Raw genomic sequence first — 11907 nt, forward strand, 5'->3', positions numbered from 1 at the left:
GTCTCAAGAACAGACCTAGAGAGACTTCCACTTTCCTTCTTGTGGTTTCCCTGTCCCCCAAGGGTGTTACCATTACCAGCACCTGCCCCTGCCCCTGCCAACTATATGGGCTTTTCTCTGAGGTGGGGGATGGTGAACACAGGAAGGTATCCAGGGTCCTTTGGCCTCTCTCTCCAACAGGGTCAAGTGACATTTGTGTGTCTTTCCAGTCCTGGATGGAGTTAAAATAAAGATGAGTGAGCCCTTAGATGGGGCAAGTGTGAGGGAGAGCATATGAGATAGTACCAGGCCTTGACTGACCCAGCCGGAGGCTTGGGAAACAGGCAGGTAGACCCCAATATGGGACTCCAAGAATGTGTATCAGGTACAGCTTCAGGCCAGAAATAAAAGTAGACTGGAATGCAAATTGTTCAACTAAGAAATTGGTTTAATCAAATCAATTATTTAAGCATTAAAATGCACACAAGAACTAATTGTGACAAAGATATAAACATGGAAGAGTTGGTAGAGGAAGCATGGAGGGGAGGTTGGGAAGAAGGAAGCACTTGGCGATGCTTTAGCAATGACTGGCCTGATTCTAGCTTCACACCCAGCCAGAGCACTAAGTCCAGACCCACGTCTGCCCCTCCACCTTCTACTCCTAGGGATCCCATTACCTGAAGTTCTGACTGCCCTGTGAGGGTAAGCAGACCTCTCTTTTCTGAATATAAACCTCATTTCTGGCTTCAATTCCCAATTTCTCAGTCCTTTACAGGGGGTCTTTGTGCCTCTTTCCTATGGGATTCATTTCCCGTAATTCTCATTTTCCTGCTTTCCCAGATCATAGTAGCGTAATGTGCAATCAGTGAAACTCCTGCTAGGATATATGACCATCTCTTTTAACACAAATGTAGGAGATGCTGTGTTTCTGTAGAGATGATAATGCTTGTAGTTTTTTTCTGAGGGTAACAGGGAGAACATGCCCGTTGTCCACAGCCTGGGAAGCAGTGGCCTCTGGAGTTGTTGCATCTACTTTGAGTCCTAAGTTGCTTCAAGGTGCCCCGAGGTGCTTGGTGTTACAGGTGAGCTCTGCTGGGGGTGGGAGTGGGGGGCGGGCAGGATGGAGGGAAGCCAGGGATGCGTCCACATCTGGCAGGTAAGCTACACTTTGTAAATCAAATACTCTGAAATCACGCTTTTTGTTTGCTATACTCCTTTTGTTCTTTTCTAAGCTTTTAGTAAAAGTCTTACGGCACATAATTCAGTTTTTATCTCAGCTGTGTTATAGAACATCAGGAAAATATTTTGTCTACCAACTATAGCCCAAGGGAGAGAGCAGTGTTTCTTGAAGCTAGTTAGTAATCATCCAAAAAATCAGAAGAGTAAAATACATCTCTGGAGACAAGAGCTGGGGCTTTATAATATCACTGCTTCTTCCCACTTGAAGTTTCTCCCTGCATTGTCGTGCTTGGAGATCTGGACTTACTCATTAAGGAAAGTAGCAGTTCGATTCTTCCTTCCTGTGTGGCAAGAGATCAGCACTGGCAAAACCTATGTTGTCTCTGGAAACAGAGGGGTTATGAGAAAGCCCCAAGTGAAAGGGCAAGAATAACAGCCATTTCTCATCATCAGTTACTCTTTTCTATCCCTGTAACCTGTATGGAAACATTCTCTGTCGGCAAAGTAGAGAGAAACACTATGAAGTAACTACACTGAACACAGAGTTGTGAGCTCTCTGATTCAAACAGTCCCTCAGACATCATTTGCAAGTTCTAGTTCCTTCCCTTTGTCTACAGTATGCCTTCTTATTTCCCTGAAACCCATCCACTCCTGCCTTTGTGTGTCTCTCTCTGTCTTCCTCTCTTTCATTGTCTGTCTTAATCTCTTGTGCACGCTCACATTTTCACCTCCTTCTTGGAAATACACTATTTTTCAACTACCTAAAAGGATAATCAGGCTACACATGCCTTCTAAGTTGTTAAACATTTCTTTAGAGTAGACCCCATTTCAATCTCTAATTACCAAATTTCCAAATTTCTTTCTGTTGAAGTCAGTTCCTGTTTTAAGATTTGAGTTATATGCTTAGAGACCCACAGTTCTAGTGTTGCTGGAAGTTTGTGTGCCAGTGCTCACACAGAGAGGAAGGGCAGGGGTCTGTCCAGATCAGGGCTACTCACAAAGCTGCTGCTCCCCCTCCTGGGGCTTCTTCTGATGTGTCTTTTCTTGGGGCTGTTCTTGCTCTGGACTCTTTAGCTTTCCTTCTAAGTATCTGTCTTTCTGAAGGTCAGAAGTTACCTTCTTCCAGGGATCAGAATCCAAACAGATTTCTAAATTCCACTTTTTCTTTCTTTGCAGCTCTCTATGTACCAAGGTGCAGAGAAAAGTATCCACTATGAATATTATTCCCATGGCTGGATAGTACAGCACTTTAAACCAGACAGAAATGGGTGACTGAAGGCCTGAAACAGAAAAAGACAAAAAAAAAAAAAAAAAAAAAAAGAGAGAGAGAGAGATACTATTTAGACAACAGAGGGATCTGGCTGAGTTATGTTTGAAAGATAAAGCTGGAAGAGACCAGGTGTGCCTGTCCCCAGTGAGGCACTGGTAATTTCAGGGGTCAGAAAGGACCTGGTGGGATTTCCAGGTAGGCTGTGTCCTGAACAGACAAGGAGCAGGCTCCTGGGAAGAGTTTAACTGTTTTGGGCCCTGTCAGTGGATTTATCCCCTAGTTGCAGAGACAACTGCTATCTCTATGCCATTTAATGCTTGAAATGAATGTGAGTTGATGATTAACTTTTTTCCTCAAGAGTCATTTTTCTGGAGTTCATAATCTCTTTGCCCCAGTTAGATATAGACACTTGGGTAGGTAGTTATGTGCAGTTTACAAAATCACTCTTATAAATAAGAACTCCTTGAAGCAAAAATTGCACTGTGTGTCTTTATGTCAGCAGACCTGTGACAATGGATACGAGGAACTCAGTGTGTTATTGATGAGGGAGAGGAAGGGAGGGAAGCAGAGGAAGAGAGAGGGAAGAAACAGGGAAGGAAGGGTGGAGGGGGAAAAGAAAATAAGAAAGGAGAAGAAAAGGACAGAAGAACAAAAAGAAGGAATGAAATGGGGGAAGGAAAGGAAAAGAAAAAGGAGTAAGAAAGGAAAGGAAATTTAATGAAGTTTGTGGGGAGAACAGTGACATTCTGAACCAAGGATTAGAAAGGGGCTCAGGGGCTTCTGAAGACACTTCCTCCCCCTGGTTGAGCCATGAAACCCTTTAACCGATCTTATCTTGTGGGAGGAAAGGGAACCCCTCTCCTGTGCCAGTCATGCCCCATCATTCACACTCACCAAGCACTTGAAGTTCCAACTCCGGGCTGCGCTTAAGGATATTTCCATCTTCTGTGGCTGCTTCACACCAGTATGATCCAGAATCTTCTCTTCTAGCAGCTAGTATCTGGTATTTGGTGGATGTGCTCCTGGCCCTCAGGGTCTTGTTGCCCAGGAAGAAGGAGAAGTACAGCTGCAAAGCTGGCCTCTGTGGGAGCAGTGTTGTTTCACAGCTCAGGTTGACCTGAGTCCCCTCGAGGAGGGGGGAAACCAAGGATGCTGTCAGCACTGGAGGTGTAAATAGTTCTAAAGAGAATGTCGATGGGAACAGGGTTGCCTGTTTAGTGTCAAGGTTCTTTTCACAAAAGATATACCTTTTATTCCCTTGGTAACCTGCCCCTAGAGAACGCATCATAAGTCATAATTTTCCCCACTTCTAGTAGAGAGGCATTCTCAGGGTTTCCCAATGGACACGGTAACAGTTGCCAATTTGCTCAATCCTACTGAGGAAATGCGTGGACCCCCACATGATCCGCATTTCCCTGAATGGTTATATCTGTTATATAATCACGCCCTTTTGGCAGTGGTCAACCAGGAGTGGACAGTGACCCACAAACTTGACAGTTCAGTAACTCATTACTTGTGTTCCAGATTCAAAAAATAATCTGAGACAATAATTTTTTTCAGGAATGAACTGAAATTTTCTGTCTTGTAGACAGAAAAAGTTACCAGTTGTGAGTACTAAGATGAAAGAGTAAAAGAGTCAGAATGAGGCCACGTGCAAACTGGAACAAAGGGATCTGCCTAGTTTGTAGCTGCTTAGAAAGAAGGGGGACCAGGGAGGTTGCATCGTCCCTGACAGATAGATGGAAAGTATAAACAGTTCGCAATATCTTCCTGGTTTCCAGTTCTATGGAGCTTTCGTGAGATTCCATTGCATTATTTTTTAGTAAAATTCCTAGCTACCTTGAGTGAGTCTCTTTATCTACAACTAAATTAAAATAGGTTAATGGATCTACTGTGCCCTGACTTTGACATTAGCTCCTGTGATTATGAGGGGTGATGTGGTAAATTGGAAAGAGCAATGGACTTGGGCCCAGAGACCTTACTTCTTGTCTCAGCCCAGCCTCTGGTTACTGTGTGGCCTTCAGTAAGGCAGTTGACTTCTCAGGAGCTCAGTTTCTTCATTTGTAAATTGAAGTGAGGATTTTAGATGATTTATGATGGTCTCTCTGGTCCTTATGACTATAGCTCTCTGATTATTCAGATACAATACCTTTGACAGTGACAGATACTCCTGCTGATGTGTAGCGATGCCATCCCATGCCTGAGCAGTGATAGATGCCATTGTGGTTCACACTGGTTTTCAGAATGGTGAATTCGGAATTCCAAGGAAGAAACTTAAAGGTTTTGCCATTTTGATAGAAAAGCACATTGTACACCAGCTTATTCTTCCATCCATGACACCTCAAGGCCAGAGACTCTCCTTCCATGAGGACTCTTCTAGAGACCTGGAGTAGTAGCCAATCTGAAAAATGCAGACCCAAAATGTATACGTAAATGCATACTTCTTCCACGTATATGTGGAAGAAGTATGAGGAGGCCAAAGGTGGCTTTCATACTCTTTTTTCCTTGCAACAATTACAGCCTCAGAGCTCTGCTAAATCTGAGGTTTATGCCCCTCCTCAAATACCTTTAGCTTTGGTGGAAAGAAAAGTAATCTTTACTAGCAAGTGCCTACCACATTGCACAAACAAAGTTTTGTAATGTGGTGGGCATAATTCTAAGATGACCCCAATGAGTCACTTCCTTATATAAGTCCCACCCTTCAGTGTGAGTGGAACCTATGACTTGCTTATAGCCAATGGCAAAAGTGATAGATGTCACTCTTAATGCTTGTTGTATCATATAAAGACTCTGTCTTAGCAGACTGGAATCTGAAGAAGTAAATTGCCATCTTGTGAGAGGACTTGTGAGAGGGTCAAAAAGGAAGGTTCTCCAGGAGCTGAGAGTGGCTTCCCACCCTGCCCCACCCATAGGCAGGCCGAAAGAAAACGGGGACCTCACTCCTACAACTACAATTAACTGACTGAACCTGAAAAAACTGCAACAAGGAACACAGGAAAATCAACACCCTGACTCCAGCCTTGAGCCTGAGCAGAGAGCACTCTGCGGAGTGTGCCAGGACTCCCAACTCTTGAAAACTGAGAGATAATAAATGTGTTGTCTTAAACAGCTGAATTTGTGGTAAGTTGTTAAACAGCAATAGGCGACTAATATGATCTAACTCCTGACAAATGTGGGGGATTTCTTTGTTTTGTTTTGTTTGTTTTGAGACAGAGTCTCATTTTGTCACCCTGGGTAGAGTGCCATGGCATCATGGCTCACAGCAACCTCAAACTCTTGGGCTCAAGTGATCCTCTTGCCTCAGCCTCCCAAGTAGTTCAGACTATAGGTGCCTGCCACAGTGCCTGGACAGTTTGTCTATTTTTAGCAGAGATGGGGTCTTGCTCTTGCTCAGGCTAGTCTAGAACTCTTGAGCTCAAGCAATCTATCTGCCTTGGCCTCCCAGAGTGCTAAGATCATAGGCATAGGCTCGGCGCCTGTGGCTCAAGTGGCTAAGGCACCAGCCACATAAACCTAAGGTGGCAGGTTCAAATCCAGCCCAGGCCCACCAAAACAACAATGATGGCTGCAAACAAAAAATAGCCGGGCATTGTGGTGGGCGCCTGTGGTCCCAGCTACTTGGGAGGCTGAGGCAGGAGACTCGCTTGCGCCCAGGAGTTGGAGGTTGCTGTGAGCTGTGATGCTATGGCACTCTCCCCAGGGGGATAGCTTGAGGCTGTCTCAAAAAAAAAGATCACAGGCATGAGCCACTGTGCCTGGCCCTGGCAAATGTGTTAATAGTACCACATATCTTAAGACCAGCACACAAGTTGGCAAACATCCAAATGTATATATTCTACTGAACTGATAAGAATATTCACATATGTGCAGATATAGCTAGCAAAAAAAAACCCTCCAAATCTTAACAAATTATGGTATATGTATACCATGGGATACTATGCAGCCACAAAAAAGATGGAGACTTCACATCATTTATATTTATCTGTATGGAGCTGGAATATATTCTTCTTAGTAAAGTATCTCAAGAATGGAAGAAAAAGTATCCAATGTACTCAACCCTATCATGAAACTAATTTATAGCTTTCATAGGAAAGCTATACCCAATTTTAGCCCAAGAATATGGGGTAGAGGGGGGAGAGAGGGGAGAGGAGGGGGGAGGAGGAGGGGAAGAGGGGGGAGGAGTGGAGGGAGAGCAATTAGTGGGATCACATCTATGGTTTATTCTATGGGGGTACATGTGAGTCTTTCTAAAAGTAGAATATAAATGCCTTAACACAACAACTAAGAAAATGATATGAAGGCTATGTTAACCAGTTGGATGAAAATATTTCAAACTGTATATAGAAACAACACACTGTACCCCATGATAGTATTAATGTACACACCTATGATTTAATAAAAACAAAAGAATGGAAAAAAAAAAAGCTCCAAATCAAATGGGCCCTCCCTTTTGACATACATATCTGCATATAACCCAGATGCTTCGTTTACTTTTTCTTTCCCAAGGGGCATTTGGTTTGGCTAAATATAAATGAGCTTCTGGAGGGAGAAAGAGGAGAAGGGACAGCAATGCTTTTTTCCCCTCTGAAACTTACCTAAGAATGGGAGGCCGGTGTTCAAATACTACATGTAGTGTAATTTTCAGTCTTGGATACCATCATCATGCTTCTAAATATAATCAATACTCTTCCCTGCCTCATTCCCATCCTCAACCAAGAGATGCTCGAAGACTACACAGACATCTTGGCTTTATATACCCAAAACATAGTGGGAAATTTTAATATACCACCAACAGAAACTTTCAAAATACTCAAATGATAGGAGATATTTGAATATCACAATTAATAGGCTTGATTTTGTAGAAAGCCGTAGCTTAGAAAAAGAAAAATCATATATTTTCCAAATACACATGCAACAGTGATAAAAATTATGTGCACACGAGGCCACAAAGTCATTTTCAACAAATGAATACCCTATTTAACATGAATTCTGGTCAAAATGCAATAAAACTAGAAATCAATAACAAAAAGCCACCCTCCAAAAAATTTCTAAAGCATTCATGAGTTAAAAAAAAAAATTAAAATGGAAATTTAAATAATAATATATTATATATCCAAACCCATGGGATGCCGCTTTTAGTAGACATTACTAATTTCCTACTCAAAAGCCATTCTCCCATCTTCATGACCTTGGAGTAGGAAGGGAACATTCATTCTAAGCTATATGATTAGGACTTGGGTCCACTAACCAGTGATATTTTCTTTAACTCAGCATACATGGAATAAATCCAGGTTACTGAGAGTCAGTGTAGCTGCCATTGAATCTGCCACTGCTGACTGTGGCAAAATTTTTAAGTTGGATATAGAGAACACCAAACAACAAGCTCGATGTGTCATACCGTAATAAAGTTTTGTTCAATGAAGAAGAAAAAAGCCAAACAAACCATAATATGATAGTGAAAAGGCAAGACACAGAGGGGAGGAGATATTATAACACTTGAAGAAGGACTCACATCCAGAATATATAAAGAACTCTTGTAAGCCCGTAAGAAAAAGACAGACAATAGAAAGATTATCAGAAAGACCTGATCAAGTATCTGATAAAAGGATATCCAAGTAGGTAATAGACATGTGAAAATGGCCAATATCATAGTCATCAGGGAAATGCAAATTAAAACCACAATGTAGAATGGCAAAATGAAAATATGTAATAGAAAATACCTGGTGTTGATGAAGATGGATAGCAAGAAAACTCTCACACTCTGTGGAAGTGGAAATCAGTACAACCAGCTTTAAAAAATTTTTTGGCCGTATCTACTAAAGCTGGTTATTTGCATACTTTGTGACCCAGCAATTCCACCACCAGGCATTTTCCAACAGATAGTATGCATAGGTGCACCAAAAACATGTTTAAAAACTGTCCATGGCAGTACTATTTGTACGAGGTCAAAAATGGAAATAACCTGAGAGTCCATCAATAAAACAGAAAAATAAGGAATATCATACAGTAATAAGAACAAAAGAACTTCAAATTACAACATGTATGAATTTCACCATTACAATACTGAGAAAAGAAACCAGACACAAAAGAGTATATTCTGTACCTTACTGCAGTTGTTTAAATAAAGTTCAAAAATAGGCAAAAACCACAATGTTAGAAGTCAGTGTTAGAGAATGAAAAGAAATGGGTAAAAAAAGGAGTTTCTGGGGTCTTGGTACTGTCTTATTTCTTGACCTTCACACCAGTAAGTGTGTGGCTTACTTTGTGAAACTTCACTGAGGTGTGTGCTTATGGCTTGTTGCATAAGCTATACTTTAAGAGAAATTCACATGAACATATAATGCAAACAAGATACTGTTCTCAATAAGTCACCGAGGCTGGGTACTCTAGAATCTGCACAGAGGCGAGGAAAGTCTCCTCTTCCCAGTCCTAGTCTATTTTTTGTCGCTTGAACCATGGAACATTTTTTTCTGCTCGAACTAAACTTTTGTCTTGTTAAAAGACAGCTCCATCCTCAGAACTTTTTCCTAGAGTCCTAAGAGACACGTGAATAACATCAAGCCTTCCTTTGGGTATTCTCAACATTTCCTCAGCCTAAGCACACTTCCTATAAAAGCAACAAGTCTGCACAAATGTCATTCTGCCTTCAATGTGGACCAACTTTTACATTAACAATTTCAAAGAAGTTTGAGCTCATTACTGCTGTATAAGTGAATAATACATTTGGTTATTTTGTTGTGAAGAACATTTCAGTCTTCATCTCTTGACGGATAGAAACTGCTTACAGATTTAAGTGCATAGTGGGTTTTGTTCTGCTTTTATTCATGTAAGCCTCACAGTAATTCCATATCCAGAATGTCATCTTACATATATAAAATGAAATGTGTCCCAGACTACATGTATAAAGACATTTACTGCAGCATTGCTTGTAAAATTAAAAGAATGGAAACAGCTTAGAAGTTTATGAATAGGCAGAATGGTTAAATCCATATAGCAGACATTTAAAAGCAGATCTCTATTGATACAAAGAGACCTCCAAGCTGTTAAAAGTATGATGAAGGACAGTATACAGAGAGTATTCTATCAACCATGATTTTTTTTTTTTTTTTTTTGAGACAGAGCCTCAAGCTGTCCCCCTGGGTAGAGTGCCGTGGCATTACAGCTCACAGCAACCTCCAACTCCTGGGCTCAAGCGAGTCTCCTGCCTCCGCCTCCCAAGTAGCTGGGACCACAGGCGCCCGCCACAACACCTGGCTATTTTTTGGTTGCAGCCGTCATTGTTGTTTGGCAGGTCCGGGCTGGGGATTCGAACCTGCCACCTTAGGTGTACGTGGCTGGCGCCTTAGCCGGTTGAGCTATAGGCGCCGAGCCCAACCATGATTTTTAATAAAGTTTATATAAACAGTTTTGTTTCTACAGATTTTTTAATTGTTCATCACTGCATATTTGTCTGAATTATTAGTATTTCTTATGTTCAGGTATACATTTTGAATAATGATAAAATCTTAGGATCTGAGTCTACCTAGTCTAACTGTAGACACACTACTCACAGCTGGCCCCATTGGGGTGTGTTGGTGACCACTGTTAGATTCTGATGGCTGAGGCTCATACTCAAATCAATCTGGCACACATCTGGCATCCAGAAGGGAGAAAATACAAAGGAAGACCTTGTGATTTCCAGCCCTCCTGCTCCATGCCACACTCACCTCTGTGGATTTCCAACTGTATAGGGTCACTTGGCTCTGAGAGACCTGTCTGGCATCTGTATTCACCAGCGTCACTAGCACTGGCAGAAGAGATGCTGTATCTGGGGGTTGAGGTCTGAATGGCTGTGCCATTGAGAAACCACTGTGTGGAGCTGTCTCCAGGCAGATGGGGCCCCTCACACCATAAGGTTATAGTTTCCTCTGGGAACATGCTGGTCCATGGAGGCTGTAAGGTAATCCTTGCCTGTGTGGGATCTGCTTGGAAATTTAAAAAAAAAGACCAAGTGAAGTAAAAGGAAGGACTCTGAGTGATTGGTAAGATGACAGAAGGGAAGAAAAAATGCATAGTTAGCATAGCTCGAAAAGTAGGCAAGTGGGAATCTACAAAAAGCCTTTAAGAAGACACTGCTTCAGAGAGCTCTGTGCATGTTATTAAATCCTCATCTGGGTGTTGGGGCTCCTGAGGATTAAATTACAGATTTAAATATTTCTGTTAATAAACAATGAAGCTTTTAAGTTTTAAACTGGGGCAAGCCGAGTGGAGCTAGTTTTCTTATTCCCCATACTGTGTTGTCCCTGATGGTAAAGCCCCGATTTTCATCAGCTTCTGTATTGGAAATGGAGGTGCAAACTCCTTCCTCTGCCTGGCTTTTTCTGAGGAGAAAAAAACTACTTAGGTTTCTTGCAAAGGGAACTGGCATCAGGGATATTAGAAAACCCAGAGAAGCCACTTCTGGATATTTGCAAATCTGGCCCTTTCCTGCAATCGTAAATGCATTTAGGCATTTAGTTCAGTGGCCAGGGCTCATTCAGTAAGCCTTAGAAAGAAAAACTTTAAAATCAAGGTTTTATCAAAATCATGCTCTGAATGTGAGAGATTTTATATAATTTGTAAATCTTTCTCCTTTCTATCCTCTCCCTCTATACTCTTCTTCAAGTAAATAGGACCCATCCCTTAGAACTAGCAAAGTGGCACAGGAGGAGTTGAGTTAGAAGTGACTCACCCACTTGCCCGCCAACTGGAACTGCAAGAGACCAGAGAAGAGAGTTAGGAGTTGGTCAGTGGGAGATGATGAGGAGATAACTGGGGGAGAGAGAATTAATGTAAACTCCGGGGGTTATCACAGATCTCTTGAATTTCTATCTCCATTTCTCCAAATCAGGTATTAGCAGAACTGAAAAACCAAAGGTTGTTATTGCTGAGACTTTATCTTGGTATGGGGCTTCCAGGCTTACTGGTACATCAGGATCCCCATTTTCATCCTTTTGATTCAATAAACCACAAAAAACAGATACAGTTGCTCTATACTCAGGAGTTCTAGCCAAAGATACCAAAGGAAGACAAAATCTTGACTTCCCAAAGCCAGAGCCACCACCTCTGAGCCCAACTTACCCGAAAGGAGCACAGCTATCAAGAGGCACATGGTTGTTTCCCAGCTGATGGCAGCGGTGAAATCCGTAACCTGCCAGACATTGAAGAGGTTCAGCTTGGGGCTCTGGAGCCAAGATTAGAAAAGAGGAAGGAAATTGTCTCCTCTGACCACTGTCATCATCTTCCTTTTCTGGTAAATACATCCCTAATTCTTGAAATTTGCTTTCCCCATTTTCATAACTCATAGCTCATCTTTTTCGGTTTGAAGGTTTAGTTTTTGGGTTCTAAACTCAAAAGCCAGAGAAAGAGCTAAAGTTTTATTGACATTCTATTCTGATTATATTCTCCCTCTAACCATTTCTGCTTCTTACGGCTAGCCTATGGCAAAACCTCGATTTTAT

At 41.9% G+C, this 11907-nt stretch overlaps 1 protein-coding gene across 1 annotated transcript; it reads right to left on the reverse strand.

Moving 5' to 3' along the window:
* Positions 1 to 431: 431 nt before the first annotated feature.
* On the reverse strand, positions 432 to 11591 carry LOC100946990 (high affinity immunoglobulin gamma Fc receptor I-like). The gene is made up of 6 exons (XM_012811743.2): positions 11528 to 11591; positions 11139 to 11159; positions 10135 to 10389; positions 4578 to 4829; positions 3323 to 3607; positions 432 to 2438 (listed from the first exon to the last, which is right to left on the reverse strand). The coding sequence occupies exons 1-6, from the start codon at positions 11556 to 11558 to the stop codon at positions 2149 to 2151; spliced, it is 1134 nt and encodes a 377-aa protein (XP_012667197.1). The 5' UTR covers positions 11559 to 11591; the 3' UTR covers positions 432 to 2148.
* Between the last annotated feature and the right edge of the window lie 316 nt (positions 11592 to 11907).

The sequence above is a fragment of the Otolemur garnettii genome, unplaced genomic scaffold, assembly GCF_000181295.1.
Source record: "Otolemur garnettii isolate 467f Iridium unplaced genomic scaffold, OtoGar3 scaffold00174, whole genome shotgun sequence".
In the NCBI taxonomy this organism is placed as follows: domain Eukaryota; kingdom Metazoa; phylum Chordata; class Mammalia; order Primates; family Galagidae; genus Otolemur; species Otolemur garnettii.